Raw genomic sequence first — 25,169 nt, 5'->3', positions numbered from 1 at the left:
TCCCTTTGGGAGCTGTAGGTCCACGCGTCATTTACACTCAGTGTTGAAAGGAACTCATATCCAACTAAACAACTATGCAGTTTTCAATAAACACAGCAGAAGCACAAGGGATAGCACAATGTACTTTACTGAGGTCCAATTTTCTATTATAATTCGCATCTTTAAAATTCCTGTATTTACCACGAGGTTTCCCATAATGTATTAAAGACAGAAGCTTTCATCGTACAATTTGCTGATTGCAACGCAACGTAAAAAATGATGAGCAATTATAACTGCTATGCTTATTATCGCAAATTAAGATATAATTGTTGCGTTACGTTGACGAAAACTCTACTGAATAAGGCTCAGAGACACAACGAATGATTTTATTTCTTTTTCTAAGATCTGAGATTTGTAAGCACTTCCATTTTCTTCCATTCTATATGGAGGCACGGTGGTTCAGTGGTAGAATGCTTATTTCTGATTGGAGTCAGAAAGTATATAAATTTTGGTGCAATGGACGGAACAAGGATCCCACGGATAAAGAAATTTCGGATGTTTCTTTTGTACTGTTAGTTTACTGATCCTCGAAAATGACTGACTGCTATGTGATCGTCAATCGCAAGCTCTGTCTCGATTCCTACGCATCGCTTCTCACACACTGGCTATCAGTTGTAGAAAACTCTCCTAAGCGACGCGCGCATGAATACAATACTTTCCTTCTGATTGTGAGTGGGCCAGTGCTTACGTCACTACAAGCTTAGATTGGTCACGGTTTTAATCCTGTAATCTTCTGTAACAACTGTATTTTACGTATATACGAGGGTCGTTCAACTCAATCTGAGACTGTTTTTCTTTTCATGTTTAAATGGACGCCTAGGCTGGAGGTTTTGTATGCAGTAGAAACTGACACCTGTGTCCTGTTACTGGTAGACGGCGCTCATTTGCCGCACTTGTGGATAGACCGTTATTCAAGATGGCGGACAACAGTGTGAACATCTATGTGGAACAGCGTGTTGAGATGAAGTTTTTAGTGAACGAGGGCATAAGACCTCCTGAAATTACGGTGATAAGACAGTCAGTCGCAGTAAGACATCTGAATGGTGTAAGCGCTTCAAAGATGGTTGTATCTCTATTACTGACGATCCTGGTCGTGGTGGATCACAGACCACGGTAGTCATTCCTGAGAACATTGAGCGCGTGGAGCAGCTGATCCTGGATGAACGCTAAGATAAGTGTATAACTGTAGCTCGAGGTTATGTGGAAAAATAAATCCATTTTCCACACTTTGAAATTTGCTCTTCTATTTGTTTTTAAAAAGTCCCGAATTGACTTGAACGACCCACGCAGGTATACAGAAATACGTTAAATCAACATACAATTTATATGCGTTTAAAAGATGAACTGGAACGATGTAGCTTACACAAACCTTTGAAACGTCAGGAAATATTTATTACTAAATGCTGACATTCCACAAAATCAACTTCCTTGTCGGTACAACAGTACATTTTTCCAGACTCTTTTGTGATGTATAGAGTAACCATGATGTTACATATAGGAAAACACCAGGTCTTCTTTTTCTGTCGCGGCCAATGAAACATCGAACAGGACCATGTGGATGCATGAACTCAACTTTCACACTCTTTCCTCTGTATGCTTAGAAAGTACTAAACAAAAAACAGTGACCATCATAAACGCATGCGATATATGACTTTGTTGTGATCTGTTACATCGTACATGCAGGTCGCTGTTCACCAGAAAAATGAGAAATAATGAAGTTTTTATCTGAACTGATCCTCGTTGCTCCAATGGAATCCACGAACAATAGAATAAAATAATGAAATACTCGCATTCTGGTTACCGCTTTTGTGTCTGAAAACCGTCGTTCCACCTGGTGGCAAGTTTCTATTTTTTTAATCCAAAATTTTACATGTTCAATTCTTAATGTATGAAACTCAAAAGCATTTATCAGCTGTATCTACTACATCACCACTGTATCTCTCCAGGCTTTCCCTGGCAGCCAGATGTTTAACTGTACTATAAATGACATCACCTGTAGCTAATTCCAAAAAGTGTCCATGATGCAGTAAAAGAAAAGACCTGATTGTGATAGGAAAGATTTCGAAAATCTTTACAGTTCTTGTATTTTGCAGCACACCCGTCACTAACACTAAAATAATTTGTTTCACATCTGGAAAATTTTGTCTGATGTACTGTGTAATTATTTTGAAGGTTTCGTACACAAAGGCAACATCGTGCTCCAGATCATCAGTTAAAGTGCAAAAGCTTGGAACACGTAGCCCTCCACACTGATAACCACGTGTGTAAATTGTACACAGGTGCAGTGTACAACTATCGCTTGTCCAGTGATATCCTTGTGCTTCACTTCATCTTGAATCACGTAACAGTAATTTTAGCTGAAATCCAGGAGCACAAGGGCTGCAACAAGACCAAAGTCCGCCTGCAATGTGGTAGTAAATGAGTGAGGGATAAGTTTAACCAGCTCCTCGTGTCAAGTCGCTATGTGTTTCCCAAATGTCACTTGAGTTCTGTCTGTATATATCCATGCACTACGGGAGATTTCATCGTGAGGATCCCATTCTTCAAATTTTTGTAACAAGCAACTTTTCAAATTTGCACTTGATAGGTATCGAGAGCAATGGCGTAGCATGCAGTTCCGATTTTCTGTGAAGCACACTAAATAACGAATGAATCTTTATAGGTCTCTTCTATATTACAAGCCTGAGGCAGACGACTCACGTCTTGATGGATTGTGCATTCACATGCAGCATATGTTCCGCTAGTACACACTATTTTGAATGCAACTTACAAAATTTTGATAAGAGGATGCACGCTTAAACCAGAATACAATTTATTTAAATTAGCCATTAACAATCTCTTCTGCACATTATATTTGAAAATGAAAATGAAATGAAATCTTTAAGTTTTACGTCGCACGGATATGCCGGTTGGGCTAAAGGAGGCGGTGATGATGAAAAATAAATGAAATAGTGGAATGAAGAAAGTGCGAGGAAACGGGAGAACCCCGAGAAAACCCACGAGCACAGTGTCTGTCCACCACAAAGTCTACACGGCGCGAGGTGGGATCGAACCACGGACCCCAAGCACCGGAGGTGAACGCTCTACCACTGAGCCACACACACACCCCCCAATTATATTTCTAGAATTACTAGTAATGTCTTTCTTACCTGGCATGGTTCTAGAATATTTACTGCTTTCATAAAAGGTCTTCAGTTCAGCTGTGTTTGCACTGAGGGTTTTCCTTTCCTTTGTTCAGATAACGGCTACAATTCTTTTTTCTCAGACGAGCTCTTTCGCCTGTCGCACGCCATATTCACTGACATGAAACTCTTCCATAAGTTTTAATACGCATACGCCAATTCAATCATTGGTTTCTCATGTGAGGAAATAAGTAATTCGTATAGAAGGATTAGCTCACTGCCTGATATGGAAAGCATATGGGAAGTTTTAAGATCTGATTCTCATGAGTAGTTTTTGAGATATTTAAAATTTCTTGTCTAATTCCCGTAATTGAAAGTACGCGCCATAGGCTACTTGCTGAACGATGTTTTATAATGAAAAAAAAAAAAAAAAAAGCAGTCATTGAACTAGTGCGCGACTCCAAAGTACCATGCTGTAAGTAAGTTTTCTTTGTTTAAGTTCCTCTATGAAAATCTTAAGTATTGATATACATATTAATATTAGTGCGGATTATGTTTTTCTGTGAAGTGTTATTTCATTAAGATGAAAAGTAAGTTAACTAATAAATTGGATTAAACCAAATAAAATAATTATTGTATGTATCATAACTGATTAATGCCGTGAATGAGTCCTGCATATACATATACAGCTTTCAGATTTCAGAAAATCATTCAACCTAAGAAGTACAATATTTTGGGGCTCTCTGCAGGAATAGTAAGTAAGTCAGTTATTACTTCTTAATAAATAATTATAACCGTCTAAGTCTGGAAGCCTATAATTAATTTTTTAAGCATCCAATGTCCAACAGGAGATTGATTGCAAGAGCATGTTTATAGCTTTCTTAAGCAGGTCTGACAAATTAATGGCAGTCTACATAGGAACTCAATCCTGCACCAGCTTATAACGAAAACCATCTGTTACAAATTAATGTCATCCTCGTAGGGACTTGATCGTGCAAAACATTAGCTTTACCAACAACTTGGAAAATTTCTCACCTATAATAAACATGAATGTTTATTAACAGCAATGTTCACTAGGATATATGCGTACCTAGATTTATCAATACATCTAAAGCTGAATTTATACTATTACATCAATAATAAACATTCATATAATATGCACTTTACATAATACTGAATGTTACAAAACCAAACACACACACAAAAAGTACTTCCTTTCGCTTTGCAGACTGTTTGGGAGTTTGGCATCAAATACTGTCTGTTGCTAATATATATGACGGTTGTAGCCATCATGGCGGAGATCTTGAAATCTGCCGTATTGAATTTGCCTTAACATCTCATGAACAAGTAACTTTAGGTAAAAATTAACTTTGCATTGGATTTTAGAGAAGCTAGCCTAAAATGACATGTCACACCGTCACCTTCCGATTTAACATTCTCAAACTCAATCCAAGATGGCGGATTTAGAGATGGACGCCACGATGTTCACAACTCATATCACGTAGCACTCAAGGTGTCCCTCTTACACATATTCATAATTCGATCTCATTTCCTAAAATAATTCTTTAATTACATGTGTGTTTTCAGATTTTACCTCAAGCTGTTTTTGAGCAGACTATTTAACAACACAACTAATTATAGGATCCTAGGCATTCGAAAACCTAACAGTTTTATTTCACAGAGAATTTTCGGGTATACTTTCAGATTCATTATAAAAAAAGGGGGAAGAGGGAACTCATGGATTTTGGTGAAAAACTCATTTTCTAATTTTATGTCGCGCACTTAAAAACTTATCTTAATTGAAAAATATTTATTTATTTATTTATTTAATATTTTTTTAAAGTAAGTCTTCCAGATGTGCGAGGTTGATGAAATAGTTTCCTTCACAACCTACATACTTCGGTTGGTATTTGGTAAAAATTTGACGCGGATATGTTCATTATTCACTGAATTATGGCGCTTTTCCCCCAACACTACACTCTAAAGCAGGCACTCGTAAACAATATTAGAAGTGATTTTTCTCAACTTTGACATCGTAAAAATTCGAAACTATATGAGCCAGAAAAGAAATATTTTACATGGGTTTCTAACTTGGTCCTAGCAACTGCACTAAGTGGCATTAAAATCTGAATTAGTAGGTGACATTTTCACGTTTGCTGGGTGATTTAACATGGAATGACCCCTTAGTGAAAATAACAGTAACAGACAGTGAGCAGTATTTTGTTATACGTAAATGATAGAAATAAGCTACCATTTTCGGTCTCAATATTGATCTCCATAGAGCAAAACGGTACGAGAGACAAAGAACTGATTTTTTATATATTAGTACAATACAAATCATTTTCGATGGCCTTGCTTCACCCTGTACTCAATAAACACATGAACTTCACTTGTACAAATTTTCACCAATGATCACAAGTACTGCTTTCTTAAACATTTTATTTTATTCATTAAAACAAGGTTCTAAAATTAAACTATATAGCTTGTTCTTTCCAGCCGTGGCAAGAAAAATAAGATTGAAATAAAAAATTGCATCTACGAAATTTTGACCAATTTTGTACGTGTATATCTTTGCATCCAGCTGGATAGTAACATGTGCATTTAATCTACGCATCATCGTCATAGGTGAGAATCATGCCTCCCTGGATTGCGCACTTTTTTTTCAAACTTTCAAGAATAGTATGTATACTAAGGTATCCTTAAATGGCTGATTATTAGTAACATATTCTGAATCAGTGTCAAAGCAGTTGAAGTGTGCAAAAGATAAGCTCTTTATATTTAAAACTTCCAAAAACGCTGGGCAAACCTAGTATCTTTGCACTTTCCCACGTAGAGCAAAGGTGAGTGCTTCTTTGATAGACTATATACACGTAACCAAGCAGATATTGAACCGATATTTGGCACATAATAATCATACACAATCTTCAAACTAAATTTCATTAACTCCGGAAACAGTCGTTCTGGGACTCCTGATCCCTTGACTTGGAACCCATTTATTTCAAAATACCGTACGGACGATTGTAGATCTACTCTTCAGTCTGGTAAATGTTCTTGCTTAGTAATTAAAAAAAAAAAAAAGTTAAGCTATTTTCTCTACTAGCATCATTTAGTTTCATTGCTAATTAGGAATATAGGCATCTTGCAACGAGTATTCTTTCCTGAAGTTATGTTTATGAACACATCCATACCTTGAGCCTTTGCATTTCCCAATGTCAACAGGTTCAAAAGCGTAGCCAACCAAGCAGGTACTTGTCCGTTCCGGAAATACACATTTACTGTCACATATGTTATAACTGTTGCGTATAATGATGCAAATAAGTAGAAATGTCGAAACCAGCTTAAAAGAAAGAAAAAAATATTAAACTTAATTTACAAAGAAAATATCACAAATATGTACAAATTACAGTAATATCTTATTTACTTTCATACAAAACTTTTCACCAGTAACTTTCCGCGGGTACAAATAAAAATATAAAGAAATAGAAATAAGAAGAAAAACAGAATTAGGCACCAGAGTTCCGTGATAGAACGCTTCCCTATGGTGTGAGGAATTTCTGGTTTGATCTAGTGCCATGTCAGTCTGTAATGGATAACATCATGAGTTTTCTTAAGAATCTAACTTGTAGCTATAAAGTTAGCGTACGCGTTTTGGACGCGGGAGATCCAGGTTCGATTTCACGTGGAAGCTCAAATGGTTCGGATCCCATATTAAGCTGTAGATCCACATCTCATATAGTCTTGTGGATCAACGAAATACTAAACTCTAATCAACAACACTAAACTGAATTTTTCTGGTTCTCCCGCTTCTTCCTATATTCTTATTCCAGCAATTCTTTCATAGTAAGTCACTTTCATTAGTCATCCGTTTCCTTTAGCCTAAATGACATAATCGTGGAACATTAAACTAAAGATTTCATATTGTCGTCCATATATCCTCCGTTTTTGTCTGTAGAAGTAACAAACGTTCTAAAGTAAAGGTTTTTAACCGACTTCAAAAAAGGAGATTCTCAATTTGACCTGTTTATGTATGTATATTAACTACTCGAATACAGAAACCAGAGGAGGCATTGTGGTTCAGTGGTAGAATGGTTAGCTCTGGTACGTAAGGTCTTTGGTTCGATCGCCGGCCAAGTTTGTTTGTGGTGGACATCATCGTATCCGTAGGTTTTCTAGAGGTACTCCCGTTTCCTTTCACATTCTCATCCTACCAATTCTTCCATCATCATTCACTTGCCTAAATCATCGTCTCTCCCTTAGCCTAAAGGGTATAATCGTGGGAAGTTAACTCAAAGACGTCATTTTCTGTGTATATATTCTGGTGGTTCCATAGAAATTTCATTAGAATGTAATGATATTCTTTGAAGCTAGACCATCAAACATCTCAATGTGTTTAGTGTGAAAAATGTAATTAGCAAATTTTAATATGCGTTATGTTCATGCATAACTTCAACATAGATGAACCGACTTTGATGATTCTTCTTTTGTTGGAAATAGAATCTCTGTGGCCCCACGTAATCTTCATAAGGATATAGCAAGTTTTGGAAGTTAGACTATGAAACTCCCCAATGGCTGACAGTGTTAATACTGTAACTGTGTTGCATAATGATGCATAACTCTGACATAGGTGCATCGATTTTCATGTTTCTTTCTTTGGTGCGTTTGAAAGACTATTCTTCTAGAAATCAGAGACAAACTTTATACAGATATAACAAAAGTCTTGGGGCTAGAGCATGAAACTTCTCAATGAGTGAGTCTAAATACCATAATTTTGTGTATGATTGCGCATTAATTCGACATAGTTGATCGATTTTGATGATTCTTTTTGGTTTAAAAGAGTACACTTTTTCCGTGGCCTCATATAGATTTGGTCAAGATGCAATGATAATTTTTGGAGCTAGACCATGTAACACTTCAACAAGTGTAGTGTGAAAACCAGAATTAACCGACTTAAATATGCCCACTCAAAACTTCGACATAGGTGCAATGATTTTAATTATGCTTTTTTTGTTTGGAAGACTATTCTTTCTTGGTAGTCCAAGATAAACTTCATAAAGTCTCGGAGCTAGAGTATGAAACCATTCGATGGCTGAAATTGTTTATACCATAATAGTAAGACCACGAATAATCTCGACATGGTTGCACTGCTTTTGATAATTCCACTGGACGACATGGGTTTTGATGTCTGGAAACTAATTGCTATTTTGAACAACTATTTTGATACTGATCCCAAAACTATGTTTCTTTTGTTCCCATCACCCACAGTTTTTCTATTTTTACCCGGCAGATGGCAGGGCGCATAATATTACAATAATGGCTAATCTAGACATTCAAAGTTTTGCTGTAAATTCTTAAAAGTAATAACCGAAAGAAATACGTAATTTTTTGCTGTTATAGCTAGTCTCATTAACTGATGTAATAAAGTGCAATTTTTTCATGTATCATATTACTTAATGTAAGAAATCACGGTAAGTGTCATGTAAACAATTTATGTATACACAGCTCTAGGATACGCTGTTTTGATCAAGTTTCTCTGTGGTTTGTTGCTTTGAAACAGTGAAACAATGTCATCTAGAAAGTGTGTGAACTCTCCAGACATTTTTTGTTACATTTGCGGATGTTATGTAGTGAAGAGACAAAGACAACGTGTAACAAAATTTGTGAAGGATGCATACAATGCATATTTTGGAATGAAATTAGATGACCAGGACAAAAAGTGAGCCCCACATACAGTTTGCAAGACTTGTGTGGAGGCTTTGCGATTGTGGACACGTGGCAAGAAGAAAGCCCTGCCGTTTGGAATCCCAATGGTATGGCGGGAACCAAAAAATCATGTTGAAGACTGCTATTTCTGTGCTGTTAACGTTAGTGGTTTTAGTGCTAAGAACAAAAGTAAGGTGAACTATCCAAACAACATACAATCAGCTATCAGACCTGTAGCTCTTCTGACAGTGAAGTTGAGGTAGAATTAGAACAGCGTGATGATGATGCATTGTATCCTAGTACGAGTACTAGCACTCCAAAGCCACTTACACAACACGAACTTAATGATCTTGTGAGAGATTTAAATTTACCATAAGAGAGTGCCCAACTTCTTGGTTCCCGGTTGAAGAAATATTCTCTTGTCTTCTGAAACACATTTTTCATGGTACAGGCACCGAGAGAAAGAACTTCTACCATACTTCACTGAAGAAGAAAATTTAGTGTATTGCAACAACATAAGAAAAGTGATAGAATTCTATGGTATTGCATACAATGCAACAGAATGGAGATTCTTTATTGATGCATCGAAGACCAGCTTGAAAGGTGTTTTGTTGAGCAACGGTAATGTATTACCATCGATTCCCATAGCATATTCTGTGTTCTTGAAGGAAACGTATGAAACGTTGAGACTTATGCTCGTAAAAGTGAAATATGAAGAACATGGTTGGTCAGTATGTGGCGATTTTAAATGATAGCATTGTTGTTAGGTCTCCAATCCGGGAACACAAAATTTCCCTGCTTTTTGTGTGAATGGGACAGTCGGGACATGGAGAATCATTGGAAAGTGAAAATGTGGCCACGTAGAAAGTCTCTCTCTCCAGGAAAGAAGAATGTGACACAACAGCAATTGGTGCCATCGTCTAAAATACTACTCCCTCCATTGCACATTAAGTTAGGAATCATGAAACAGTTCGTTAAAGCATTAAACATGGATGGGGAATGTTTTAAATACATTGCAAGTAAATTTCCAGCAATCAGTGATGGGAAACTGAAAGAAGGCATTTTTGTTGGCCCTCAAATAAGAAAGTTGATGCTTGACCGTGAATTTGAGCAAATGACAGAAACTGAAAGGGAAGCCTGGGTTAGTTTCAAACTGGTAGTTGCCCATTTTCTGGGAAATGAAAAACATAAGAACTATGAACATTACGTGAAAAACCTTTTGGAAAATTTATGTAAACTTGGAAGCAAAATGAGCCTAAAGTTACATTTCCTCAACTCCCATCTTGATTTATTTCCACGTAATCTCGGAGACTACAGTGAGGAGCATGGGGAGAGATTTCATAAAGACATAGCAGAGATGGAAAGGAGATACCAGGGGAGGTGAATGAAAGTAACTTTATGCTTAAGAAACTCGAAGGTCCATCCTTGCAGACGAAAGAATGAAAAAAAAAAAAAAAAAAAAATCATGCTGTACCAGTGCAAGCAGAACTGATAAAATGAAATATTTAGTTTAACGTTCCATGGCTGAACCCAATAAACTAAAGAAGACGGATGGTTAGTGAAAATGAATGATTATGAAAGTGGTAGAATGATAATGTGGGAGGCAGCGGAAGAGCTCTGAGAAAAGCTTTGAACATATTTCTCACCTAAGTCTCATATGCGCTGGAATTGAATCAGGGACCCTCGCATCAGGGGAGGGTGTTCTATCACTGAGAAACCGTGAAATCTACAAGCAGAACTGTTCTTTTCCCCGTAAGATACCGACTTGAGAGCTGTTTTAATCTCAACGCTCAGCCATCACATTTAGCAAGAATAGAGCATCTAACGCAAGACAAATTTGCCGTAAGTCGATTCAAGACTTAAGCAATGCATTTATCGGCACATACCATAATCGAGGGGAAGGGAAGCGGTGGAGGGGTAAAAGGTTGTCCAAAACTTATTAGACCTGTGGCAGAAAAATTATAATGTAATTTTATGTTTCTTATGTGTAATTTATGTTTTTGAGTAGCAATTGTATCCCTATAGTCACGGAAGTCAAATTAAGATTAGGTAACTGTAGCATTTGTTTAGAAAATAATCAACTTCCGTAAGATCTATCATCAGATGATTGTCTTCAGAACTTCTATATACCTCTCAACGCGGTTCTTCCTGGAAACAAAACCATGACAACATACAAAGCACATTATTTTTAAAGTCCCAAAGAAAATTATTCTGTTGCGGACGGATTGTCCACAAAGTAAGATTTCAATAACATGAAAGCTCTCTGCCTTTATAAAGAGAATAAATTAATTAACATATGGAACTGATATGCCTGTGAGTGTATTGTGATATAAGACTTACAATTCCGAAATTATCCTTTTAAACTCTGGGTCATTTCACGTTAATTCAACCAAAAGATTGAGGAAATTTAACCCACTATCGCAGATTTGGATAAATTTTGGTTATGTTACAAAACTTTTTTATGCTGATTGCAAGTACGTAAATTTTATTGCAGTAGCATCAGTGGTTCAGAAATTATTGCATTTCAAAAATGGAAAGAAAATCCATTTTTAAAAGTCGCGGCATGATATTTCCCCCGTTTTGTAAGAACACCAAAAAGTTCATATTTCGGTTCCTATTAAGGCTAGAAACATGATTGCTTCCTTTATTAAGATTGTCTTCAAGTCTACAGACTACATGCTACATATCAGACTACATGAAAATAAATAAATAAATAAAAACTTTTCGTAGAGCTGTTAGAAAATTTATAAAGTCATTTGAAAGCTAATGTGAGAGGAAAAAAAAAAGAAAAAAACTAGAACGCCACTTCGTAAACTTCAAACCTTTATTTCTTAAAATCCCCATCATGGATTCCAATGGATTTTCTTTTTGTTTGAAAGCTCATTACATCTATTTTCACATACACAAAAATTGTGATGAGCTATCCAAGCACTGAGGAGATATCCCAGTCATTGTTGCCAACTGATTGCGAAATAAACTTTTTCCAGTAACTTCCATACGATTTAACATATCTCCCCCAAAACTGGTATAACTACTCTTCGGTAACCTAGAAATACGCCTGTGAGCATTACCACTCCTCCCATGCAACGCAGTTGTCAGGGTTGCCTGTCACAGCGTTAGACGTATCTGTGCTTACACTTTGCATTATTACTTGTGACATTGCAAATATACGAAATCGTGTGGACCATATACTAAACTAGCAACTTCGTAGAAACACTATTTTATATATATATATTCAATTATACAGAACACTATGTGTTCGACACGCTACTAACCTGTACGTAGGGCTCAAAAACCCGTATTCACTGTGCTCTCATTCCCAAACAATAGCGAAATTCGTTTTTTTTTCTTTCTTTCTTTCTTTGAAAATATCCATGACACTAGAAAAAAATGTTATATGCTTTAACGCTCTCAATCTTTCCGAAAGTCAGTTAGTGAATGTATTTGAACATCTTCCAAATACTGTTTACCCCGCACAACGGCGGGCGTAGCAGCTAGTATACCTATAACAAGTAAAGTCTTATGCTGCTGTTATAATATAGTATATATTGTTAATGTTAGAATTAAGGAAACTATTGTATCCCAATGTGATTCTCTCAACTAATTACAGTGATACCAAGGGATACGAAAATACATGAATTATACGTGGATTCCTTTACTTGGTCTCGTTACTTTCACAGTTTGTTGTGCTAGAATGGTTCTGTGCTTGTATCGATGGAAGGTGTTTCATGCAGTGTTGGAAAATTAACAAGTATTCTCAAAAACTGTGATTCTCAAAGTGTTACACTTATTATGTCAAAGAAGCTAGCCAGGGTATTGAATCTAGAAAAGACAGCATTAGCCGCTAGTAGAGACATGCACGGGCCAGGCTTGGCCCGGCCCGCGGGCCGACTCTTATTTCTTCGGGCCGGGCCGGGCTTGGGCGAGCTGACACTGATTTCTCTTCACGTCGGGCCGGGCTGGGGCCGATTAATTGCAATTCTTTAATAATTATTGACTTTCGTTAAACGATAATTGGGATAAAGCCAAAAGTTGAAGAAGTGTGCCCGTGAAAAATGTTACAAAGAATGCAATAGCTATTTACAGTTTGTGTTGATTAGCGGCTCCACTTTCACTATAGAGGATTACAGGCATTGCGCGGTAAATTGAGCTCTGACCTTGACCTTCACTGAACCCAAAATATGACAAGAAGGGGTGGGAAAGTTTTGCCTGTCGCTAAACAATATTGCCATCTTCACTTTATGCTAAAAATCAATTAAGATTTTTGTTACAAGAAATGGAGTTTTTGTTCTCTCGATGACATGCAAAGTTCTAGGAGGCAATAGTACCATTCGGGAGGCAAGCGTCAGGTTGTGAACCAGAGTTTAGAAAAAGTTTCTGAGGGTTAGGTCAAGTTTAATACTAAATTTTGAGAAAGACTGGGGCTCGAGCTAATTTTTTAAAAAATTTATCGGCCGGGGTCGAGTCAAAAACTTTTAAAATTTATCGGGCCCGGGTCGGGCTTGGGCCAAGAATTTTAAAAAACTTTTCGGGACCGGTCTGGGCCGGGCCTAGGTACATTCAGGCTGGATTGGGCTCGTGCCGAAAAATTCGGCCCATGCAGGTCTCTAGCCGCTAGCAGTTCCTCCAGTGAAGAAACCCACAAAGCTGATATTCGGCAAAAAACTGAAGATTTAAATAGACTTGTGGAACTAATGAAGCAAAAACTACCTGAATTAAATCAACAAGCAAAGATTCAAATGCTAACATTAATGTTTTCCTCATGGACAAAGAAGAAAGATGCACAAACATTTGGTGTGTCAGATTACATGATTCGTGAAGCAGGTAAGTTGGTTAAAGAACGAGACATTCTTGCAGTTCCTGATCCTAGACGTGGGAAAAAAATAACCGAGAAAACTGCGCAGTTAATTCGGAATTTTTACCAAGACGGCGAATATACCAGGCTAATGTCTGGCAAGAAGGATAAAGTGAGCATTATAAAAAATGTGTATGAACAGAAAAGGCTGGTCTTGTATAATTTAAACGAACTGTTTGCAGAGTTCCAGCGGAAGCATCCCGAAGTAAGTGTAAGCTTTTCAAGATTTGCAAGTCTGAAACCAAAGTGGTATGTTCTGACAGGATCAACAGGAACACGTTCAGTATGTGTGTGCACCATTCATCAGAACGTAGATCTCCTATTTGATGCAATGCAATCAGAACAATCCAGTCACGAGCTAATGCGGAAAACAGTTTACAACCTCGATGATAAAACCTGTATGGTCGGTTTATATGACAAATGTGGTGATTCGTCTGTTCTCACAGAGTTTCTTACAAACAAGTTTGCAGATTCTGACCCGGATGATGTTATTCAGTTTACATAGTGGATACCAATGGACAGAGTAGACTTGATTTTGCACAATTCTACAGTGTACGAATTTAATGAAACCGTTGTATCAAAGATATACAAGTTTATTCTCCATTCGTACATCGCAAGATGCCAAGCAAAGTACTTGAGGAAGAGTAAAGAAGATCTAGATGACCATTCTGAATTAATATTTATGGATTTCAGTGAGAACTATTCATTTGTAGTACAAGATGAAGCACAAGGTTATCATTGGACTCATGGACAGTATACTCTTCATACGGTGGTGGCTTATTTTAAGTCAGATGGCTCACTTCAACATAAAAGTTACTGCATTCTTTTTGATGATATGGAACATGACGTACCAATGGTCTTTCAAACACAGAAACTAGCAATGTCGGAATTAAAACAAAATTTTCCTCATACAACAAAAGTGGAATATTTCACTGATGGTGTGGAGTTCAATACAAAAACTGCAGAGTCCTCTTAAACCTTTCCTTCCACGCAAGTGATTTCCATGACATGGTGGTAAAACGGTCTTTTTTGCTACCAGCTATGGAAAAAAAATGAAATGAAATCTTTGAGTTTTACGTCCCACGGTTATGCCGGTTAGGCTAAAGGAGACGGTGATTATGAGAAATGAATGAAATGGTGGAATGAAGAAAGTGGGAGGAAACGGGAGAAACCCAGAAAACCCACGCACACGGTGTTTGTCCACCACAAAGTTCACTTGGCTGGGGCCGGGTTTGAACCCGACACCCCATGCACCAGAGGTGAACGCTCTACCACTGAGCCACCGCGGCCCCCAGCTATGGAAAGTCTCCATGCGATTGAATTGGTGGGACTGTTAAACGGGTTTTGACAAAAGCAAACCTTCAGAGATCATTGTCTGAACAAATAAATACATGCGCACGTATGTTTCGTTTCTGTAAAGAAAATATCATTAGCACCAAGTTTTTCTTTGTGCACAAAGAAGAAATGCCTGTTCGTGCCACACTTCAACAAAGATTTCTGAGAGCAAAAGCTATTCCGAGGCATGCATTGTTTCGAAAAAAACTGATCCATTCAAGATTGGAGCAAAGCGTACAAGTCTGAATGAAGACTTTAGTACAGGGCGCAAAATTTCAAAGTCAGAAGCACTCGCCAATCCAAAAATGAGATCGCCAGTATCTCTCATGTACAAATTATAAAGGTCCCCACTCCCCCCAATGGCCTTTGGTTTGACAAAGAAAGAGATTAGGCCCACCATCAGGGGATAAATTTCAAAACCAGACAATTAGAATCAGGATAATCAATTTTGAATTGGACAACTCATATACAGTTAAAAATATCTTGCCGTAAGGCAAACTATTTCGATTGAGGGTGGGAATGAAAGGTGGAATTACAACGTTGTGAAGACTTCGCACTCTGTGTTTTCCCTCATTCAGTGACAATTATTTTCGTGCGAAACAGAACTGCGCACCCCTGTGAGTTTAAGCATAAACTATTCCTACTGAACACTGGTCGCCAGCTCTAATGGCGACCGAGAGACCGAAAATTTTGTGCCCTGCTTTAGTATTAACTTTGATTTCGATGATAGTGTTGGAAAGTCTGTAGTCCAATGTATAACTCATACATACGTGGTTTGTGGTTATGATGACCACTGGTATATTAGTTTCACAGAATCAGTAAATAGTGATGAAGGCGATGCATCAGCAAAATTTCTACACCCCTATGGTCCATCTCCCTCATTGTATTGAGCTGAAACTGATTCCTGTTGTGTTCCGTTTACTCACATCTTATGTAAAATGGATATAACAACTGCTATGGCATGGTCCATCTCCCTCATTGTATTGAGCTGAAACTGATTCCTGTTGTGTTCCGTTTACTCACATCTTATGTAAAATGGATATAACAACTGCTATGGCAAAACACACCAGCTGTCTCCAAAGTCACTAGAAGTAGTTATTTCACTACGAGAGACGTTTACAAAAAGCACTTTATGTTAATATCTAATTACAGCAAAACCGAAGATTTATTTTATGTGCGATAACATATAGGCCTATAATACTGTCAGGTTTATTATATTTGCTTCTTTGGTATAAAGGTAATCAAGAAAGTTCTGTCGCATTTTCACCCACCACCTTCGAACATTGGTATGTCACCTAAGACGTACCTAGAAGATAAAAAATAGTCCCCATCAGCATGACGACCTTCTCACAACGGACTGGAAGGCCATGGATTCCATCGCGGTAGAACTTGATGGGCCGTGCAGCGAAGACGGAATGGAACAGAAGATAATCGGACGGTGCAATGCCCGAGGAGTATGGCGGATGCAATAGTGTTTCCCATCCAAGGTGTAGAATGGTGTCTCGGGTCATCCTAGCCACGTGCGGCTTAGCGTTGTCCTGTAACAAGAAGACCCCTTTGCGATTCAGAAGTGCTGGTTTCAGAGTTTTGAGTTTTTCGTAAACACGGCTCAACTCCTGACAGTACACAATTGCATTGATGCTCTGGCCAGTTGGTAGCAGTTTCCGATGCACGATGCCACGAGCAGTCGTCCAAAGGAGGACCTTCATTTGGTGCAATGATGGTTTTGGCTGTTCTTGAATTGGTTCATGGAATTGGTTCTTGAATTGGTCCAATGATGACGGCGCAGTGGAGCTTTGTACAAGACCCACTTCTCATCACAGGTCAACACCCTGTTCAGAAATAGCTCCTTCCTCAGACGAGACAGCAAAGAAACACAGGTGTCTGCTCGCGTTGCTTTCTAACCCGGAGTCAAATCATGTGGGACCCATCGACCCAACTTATAGCGCTTCCCAAGTTTATAGAGGTGCTGCCGAATGGTTCCTCCACTCACACTGAATTGTAGTCCGAGTTCCTTACATGTCTGGCCACTGTTCGCCTCAATTGCTTCCCGAAGATCTTCATTTAGTACATGTGTTGGTCTTCCGGCACGTGGTGCGTCTTCGAGTGTTTCGTCACCGTCCTTAAACTTGTTAAACCACCGCTGCACTGTCCGCGTAGTCACGACATCCTCACCAAAGGCCTGGCATATCTTCAGCCCCGCTGCTGCGGCGTTTGACCCCAGTTTCAACTCGTAAAGCATACACGCCCTTATGATGCTTTGTGGAGGTATAATGTTCACTCTGTCCTTACGCAAGTTCACGGTGTAATTGAATTGCCACAACCAGGTAGTATGTTGGATATACCCACATCAACAAGCGACCTTCACCTTATCTCCCTTCGCATTCAACTCATGATGTGAGGGCCAATGGAACACAGACCTTCACAGAAAGCGACAGAGCTTTTTTGATTACCTTTATAGTTCATTCTGATTAACATTAAAAAATGATAAAGCTCATTTACTGTTCAGAATTTTCGAAATTCCCTATTTCTCCTCAGTGCTTGGATGCCCATCACAATTCTCGTACAGTGATAATAGATGTAATAAGCTTACTGCAAAATGTGGGAACAGGTCTAACGCTATGATAGACAACCCTATGAAATTTGTTGACAATCCTAAAACTGGGTTGCTTAGGAGGAGTGGTAATATTCACAGGCGTGTTCCTAGGGTACCGAAGAGTACTTATATCAGTTTTGGGGGAGATATGTTAAAACCGTATGGAAGTTACTGGGAAAAATTATTTCGCAATTAGTTGGCAACACTGATTGGGATATCTCCTCAGTGTTTGGATGGCCCATCACAGTTTATGTGCATGTGAAAATAAATGCAATGAGATTTCAAACAAAAAGAAAATTCATTGAAATCCATGATGCGGACTTTGAGAAATAAAGGTTTGAAGTTTACAAAATGGCGTTCTAGGTTTGTTTTTGTTTGTTTGTTTTGTTACCTTTCAAATGACTTTTCTAACAGCTCTACGGAAAGTTTTAATTTTTTTAATGGTAAATAACTTCAAGACAATTGAATAATAATAATAAAAAAAAAAAGAATCATGTTTCTGGCATAAATAGGAAGCGACATATGAATTTTTTAGTGTTCTTGAAAAACGGGGGAAATATCATGTCGCGACCTGTCAAAAATGGATTTTCTTCTCATTTTTGAAATGCAATAACTTCTGAACCGCTGATGCTATTGCAATAAAATTTGCATACTTGCAATCAGCATAAAAAATCTCATAACACCACCAAATTTTATCCAAATCTGAGATAGTGGGTTAAAAGCCTTGGTTGAACTGATGTGGAATGACCCCTCTTAGACTCGAGCTGAATAACTGACAACGTGCCCTAAAAGTTGACAGTGAGCTAGAGCATGCACCACAATATGATTAGTGAGTTTAATTACCAGCACTTGATACTGAGCTAGAGACTGAACCACAGTATGATTAGTTAATGCAATTACAAGCAGCTGATACTGAAAAGGGACATCACCCAGGTGTTCGGTTCCGATTTCAATGAAATTTTGTTTTCTGATAGAGAGTATGCATACATTATTTGTGATTACAGAAATTTTTGCCATGGTGCATGTTTTCTATTTATATATATATATATATATATATAATTTTTAAGTTGTGATGTGGTTAGTAGAAATTACTGCAGAAGTCCCATATTACCCTTTGTAAACGGAGTGTTAATGAAAGAACAACCATGTAGATACATATAAGGCCTAGGGGGAAGTCGTATGGTAGGTATGACCTTGACGGCAGCCATCTTGAGATCCGCCATTTTGAATTAAGGTCAAGTTTCTTTAAATGTAAATAGGGTAATATGATACATAATTTCGGACTAGAATTTAATTAGAAAAACAATAGTAAAATTAGTTTGAAGCAGGGTGGAAAAAATCATGATTTTTTTTAAAAAAATCATTTTTGTTGATTTTTTTTATTTAAATCGATTTTTTTGATTTAAATCAAATCTTTCTCCTCGTATAATACAAGTCGCTAACTGAAGAAAAAATATTAGGAATTAGTGTTAAATGTTAATTATACCATTTAAGTGAAAGTATTGCGATTTAATTTTGAATTAATCCCCAATCGTTAACCTATTTCAATCCTAAACAATGTTTCTTAAGAATTAAGGAAAACACGTACAGCAACGTTTATCAACATGACACTTTTCTATTCACGAAAATTACTGATATTCGGCAGGGGCATATTTTCAAAAAAAAATAAAATAAAAAATAAAAAATCGGAACTAGCTAACGGCACGAAATACATATTAAGTACATAAATTTCGCCTAAATTTAACTAACTCTATATCCTATGGAACCCGGAGGTTCAATGCCGCGTTCACGAAAACTCTCCACTGACTTCTATCCTTAGCCAACTGGATCCAGTTTCTACTTTGTATTCCTATTTCTGCGAGATCCATCTTAATTTGTCCTCCCATCTGCGCCTAGGTCTTCCTAATGGTTGTTTTCCGATTGGATTTCCAGTTAAAACTTCGAAAGCGTTCCTAGTTTTTCCATTCTGACTATATGACCTGCCCACCTAAGCCTCCTAGATTTGATGACCTTAACAATGTTTGATAAACCGTATAAATTATGTAGTTCCTCGTTATGAAGTTTTCGCCATTCCCGTTCCTCTTGGGTCCGAATATTCGTCTCAGGATTTTGTTCTCAAACACTTTCAGTCTACGTTTTTCCCTCAGAGTAAGCGACCATGTTTCGCAACCATACAGACCAACAGGCATGATTATCGTTTTATATATTTTAAGCTTTAAATTCGTCGACAGAATTCGCGACAACAAGAGATTTTGAACTGAATAATAACACGAATTCCCTGCTTTTAGTCGACATTTAATTTCTTCGTAAATATCGTTTTTGTCTGTTAATATTGATCCTAGATATTTGAAAGTATCCACTTTATCAAAAGTGTTACTCGATATTTTAACGCAGCCAAAATTTGCCGTATTACGATCCCACACGAACTTCTTTGTATTTAGTACATAAATTTCGCCTAAAGTTTTAGAATCTGATTTTTTGTTTGTTTGTTTGATTCCGAGAAGGGATCGGGCCTCTCTAAATACATCCCTATTATCTGGAAACAAACAAATAGACGTGAACACAAAAGAATTTTTGTCTTAAATGTCCATGGTGATTTCTCCGTTGGAATAGTTAACGATTTGAAAACCGTATGTTACAAAGAGAAGAAACCAGGATTCAAAATGGGATTTTCCCTAATCATCCTCTGCACGACACTCGTTTTCATACTGTGCTTAAATACATTTGAGTCTCATTGTATTTGATTATTATCTTCTACAATCGAAATGACAGAACAGAAACGAAATTTTACTTATTTTCACTTTCAATTAATTTATTTCGGAATTTGATTTAAATCAACGATTTTTATTTAAAAAATCGAGTGATTTAAATCTTCATTAAAATCGTGATTTAAATCAAACTGATTTAAATCAATCCACCCTGGTTTGAAGATATGTACATTTGGGGAAAACTTACAGGCATATTAATTGTTTATAGTTACTATGTGCCTAAGTCCCTTACCTCCATTTCTAACCCGCGTATTAATAAGTGGATAAAAGCTTCGGTAATATATATTATGACTAGAGGCAAGTATTACGGTAAGGGTAACCTTGACGGCAGCCATTTTGAATTCCGCCATTTTGTATTAAAGTGAAGTTTAGAAAAATGAAAACCATGGGATGTGACACCTGATTTTAATAGCAATTTCTCCCAAAAAGCCAATGGTATGCTTATTTTTGTTCTATAGTTAACCAGTATGCATTTATGAAGTTAGGACTGCTTCTAATGTGCACCAAACGTCCATTATTCGATCTTTCAAATTGGCAACACTACTAATTTTCACCACATGTTTTATGATCCCAACTGGCACTTTGCAATTGTTGCCATGGCTCAAGTTTTCTAAATTTGTTACATTTTTTACGAGTTGCAATTTGTCAGTTCATGAATAGTGTTGGGATAAGCATCTAGCAATCTTTCTGAATTTTGAAGACTTGTGATGTAATTATTTACTTCCTACACCTGCCCTTCAAACACTCGTCTACTGACATGAATCATCGCATAATGAAACAACTCCAACTCTGCATTCAGGTAAACCGAGAGTGTAGCTTTTTAATGGATAGTAGATGAGACGAGAAATCAAATGAAAATTCATTTCAAAAAGGAAAACGAAATATGATTGTTATGTAAACCAATGGTCTTTTGTTTTATATTTATTTCTTTATTGTTTATTTATTTATTTTCTATAGCAATTTTTTAGCTAGCAAGACAAAAATGTCATTCGTTTTGTAGCGATTGTTGTCGAAGGTTTATATTTGTAAAATTTATAATCAGTTTTGATCAGGAACTCGATTAAGTTATACCTCTTTATAAACAAGTTATCTGTTTTCATATTATGTTCATGGTACAAACAGCGTGTTGGAAACAGTCATATTATGCCTTCTTGATATTTTCTATCATTCGTGCTGTTCCTTAAAACTTGTATTTATTAAAAATATTTTATTGTTTGTAGTTTGCGCAAAATGTAGACTACATTTTCTGATAATTTTGTGTTCATATAACAACAATTTGTTATAATTTTATTTGTATTTCTATACGTCACATAGGTCCATAGGCTTCTCATGTATTCTGGTTTGAAATAAATAACTACATTGCAAGTCTTCAAGATTCAGAAAGATTGCTGGATGCTTATGCCAACAATATTCATGAACTGACAAATCACAACTCTTAAAAAATTTAATAAATTTAGAAAACATGAGCCATGGCAACAACTGCAAAGTGACAGGCGGTGAAAATTAGTAGTGTTGCCAATTTTAAGATCGAATATTGGACGTTTGGTTCACATTAGAAGCAGTCCTAAATTCATACTGGTTAACTATAAAACAAAAATAAGCATGTCATTGGCTTTTTGGGAAAAATTGTTATTAAAATCACATCCGATGCTTTTTATTTTTCAAAACTTCACTTTAATTCAAAATGGCGGATTTCAAGATGGCTGCCGTCAAGGTTACGCTTACCGTAACACTTGCCTCTAGGCATAATATGTATTACCGAAGCTTTTATCCACTTATTATCATTAATACGCAGGTTAGAAACGGAGATAAGGGACTTGCGCACATAGTAACTATAAACAATTAATATGCCTATAACTTTTCCCCAAATGTACGTATCTTAAAATTAACTTCACCATTGTTTTCCTGATTAAATTCTAGTCCGAAATTATGTATCATATTACCCTATTCCCATTTAAAGAAACTTGACCTTAATTCAAAATGGCGAATTTCAAGATGGCTGCCGTCAAGGTCATACCTACCATACGACTTTCCCCTAGGCCTTATATGTATCTACATGATTATTCTTTCATTAACACTCCGTTTACAAAGGATAGTACGGGACTTCTGCAGTAATCTCTAATAACCATATCACAACTCTTAAAAAATTATAAAAAAATAGAAAACATGCACCATGGCAAAAATTTCTATCATCACAAATAATGCATACATGCCCTCTATCAGAAAACAGAATTTCATTGAAATCGGAGCCGGACACCTGGGTGATGTCCCTTGTGAGCCCGAGAAACAATATGATTCATGAACGCAATCACGAGCAGTTGATAGTGAGCTAGAGCCAGAGGCACAATATGATTAGCGAGTGCAATTACCGACAGTCCATACTGTGCTAGATTTTGAGCTACAATATGATTAATTAGGCAGCTGACAGTGAGGTAGAGCCCGAGCCATAATATAGTTAGTGAGGGTAATCACCAGCGATTGTCAGTGAGCTACAACCCGTGTCACAATATGATTAGTGAGCACAATCACTAGCAGCTGATACTGATCTAGAGTATGAGCCACAGTATGATTAGTAAGTGCAATTAACAGCTGTTGATACTGAGGTACATCCTGAGCCATAGTATGGATGGTGAGTTCAATTACTAGCAGCTGACACTGAGCTAGAGACTCAGCCACAGTGAGCTAGAGCCGAGCTACAATATGACTAATGAGCAGGGTTGTGAAAACCTAGCCAGTGAACACCAGCCCAGTGGATTTTATTGAGCAATATTGGGTTTTATTAAAGTTTTATACTTATATTTAAAGCAATATTCCTACTTAAAATATCATTTAAGCATATATGTTCTACTAAACACACGAAACTATGGAATTCACTTGTGAGACCACAGCAGTTCACGTCTGGCGCGGAATCCTAGTTCGATCCTAGTTTCCGCTAAGTGCGTTGTGTGGTGGACAAACATCATGTCCATGAGTTTTCTCGGGAATCTCCCATTTCCTACCACTTTCGTCACGTCACCATTATTAGCCATATCATCACAGTCTCCCTTAGCCCTGGTGCATTATCATGAGACATTGAACTAAACTTAGAAATAACAAAAAAAAAGAAAATCATGCACAAGGAATCCATGAAGTCCCATACGCGTTTCGTGGGACACACTTTGCACCACTGACACTCGTTTATATTACGACTTCTAGAAAGAAGGAAGTACATAATTTTCTAGAGTAACAAAGAGGTGGATAATTTTATGTAATACAGACCAGGAATAAAATCCCCTTTTATACCTATGATTCAAATCCCTGAGCCATCCGTCCTGGGTTTCATTCAAAACACGCCAGGCATATATTCGGATAGTATCTCAAGTTAAGGAGCGAGAGATAAAATGGCTTTATTGAATGGATGTTGTTTCTCTAAAAGAAAAATGAAAAAATGAAATCTTTGAGTTTTACGTCCCACGGTTATGCCGGTTAGGCTAAAGGAGACGGTGATGATGAGTAATGAATGAAATGGTGGACTGAAGAAAGTGGGAGGAAACGGGAGAACCCCGAGAAAACCCACGCACACAGTGTTTGTCCACCACAAAGTTCACTTGGCGGGGTCTTTCTCTAAAAGAAATAGAAAGTCTTTTTAAGAATGAAATGTTGGAAATGGATTTTTTTTTTTTCATTTTCAGTTGCCAATTTGGTTTTTTACAAAAGATTTTTGCAAGAAGAATTAGGGTGTTCTATTATCTGATTGCCGTTAGTGTTGAGAAGACAGAGGCGTATCTTTAGTAATTTTCTTTTTCAAGTGAAGCGTTCTCGATTTGCAATTAACTGACACATTGAGAAAGACATTTTATCTACTTATATTAATACGCAAGTATATTACAAAAACAAAGGAAATGTAGCCGCATTACTTTTGCTTCCACACTAGCTGAAGTGTCCGTTCTTTGCACAGGTTGAATTAGGTTGAAGGAAAATGTTTGAGCTTCCTCTCCCCCTTAGGATACACATATCAATGAAAGTGTAGTAAGATACTTGATCCCAGCTCGCGCCATGTGGACTTTGTGGTGAACAAACACCGTGCTCGAGGGGTTTTCTCGGGGTTCTCCCGTTTCCTCCCACTTTCTTCATTCCACCATTTTCCCCCTTTCCCACTTTCTTCATTCATTACTCATCTTCACCGTCTCCTTTAGTCTAACCGGCATAATCGTGGGACGTAAAACTTAAAGATTTCATTTCTATTCTGGCATGCATTTTTCCTCCTTTCTCCGTTAGGATACTCCCCTTAAGGAAAGTTACATGATAATATCCTAGCTTGAGGTAGGTACTATGTTCTAAAACACATTTCAGACTGTTCAACCATTTCCCCGTGATGTGATCACAAACAATAGGCAACATCGCTTTCAATGGAAACAAAAGAATTATGGAAAATCACCCCTTCCCCTTAAAACGAAAACTTTCAAAAACACTGCAACACATGCCAATTTATTTTTAATGAGGAGTTCATATCTTCCTAACTTGGCGGGCTCGTGAGACTTTTTTTTGAACATGAATTTTGAACTTCCTCTACTTCTCTTACGATGCACCCTTGAATCAAAATAATATAAAAATCGCAGCTCAGGATAGGTACTAAATATTATATGTTCAAAAATTAATTTCGAACTGCTTAACCGTGTTCCCGTGTGATGCAATCAGAAATAACAGGTAATATCACTTTCAAATTATAGAAAATGCTCTCCTTCCCCACTTAAAATAAAAATTCTCAAAAACAC

The 25,169-nt window shown here is 37.2% G+C and overlaps 1 protein-coding gene across 1 annotated transcript in view; it reads right to left on the bottom strand.

Moving 5' to 3' along the window:
* LOC145680961 (polyprenal reductase) overlaps positions 1-25,169 on the bottom strand; it is a 39,882-nt gene that overhangs the window by 11,595 nt on the left and 3,118 nt on the right. Inside the window, exon 2 of the mRNA XM_081752176.1 lies at positions 6,350-6,498. Within this exon, the coding sequence (XP_081608302.1) occupies positions 6,350-6,498 (149 nt within the window). The remainder of the gene's footprint in view (positions 1-6,349; positions 6,499-25,169) is intronic.

This window comes from Thermobia domestica, chromosome 3, assembly GCF_964235325.1.
Source record: "Thermobia domestica chromosome 3, izTheDome1.hap1.1, whole genome shotgun sequence".
NCBI classification, from domain to species: Eukaryota; Metazoa; Arthropoda; class Insecta; order Zygentoma; family Lepismatidae; genus Thermobia; species Thermobia domestica.
Note: the sequence above shows the minus strand (reverse complement) of the source record. Positions and strands in the feature narration are given on the sequence as shown.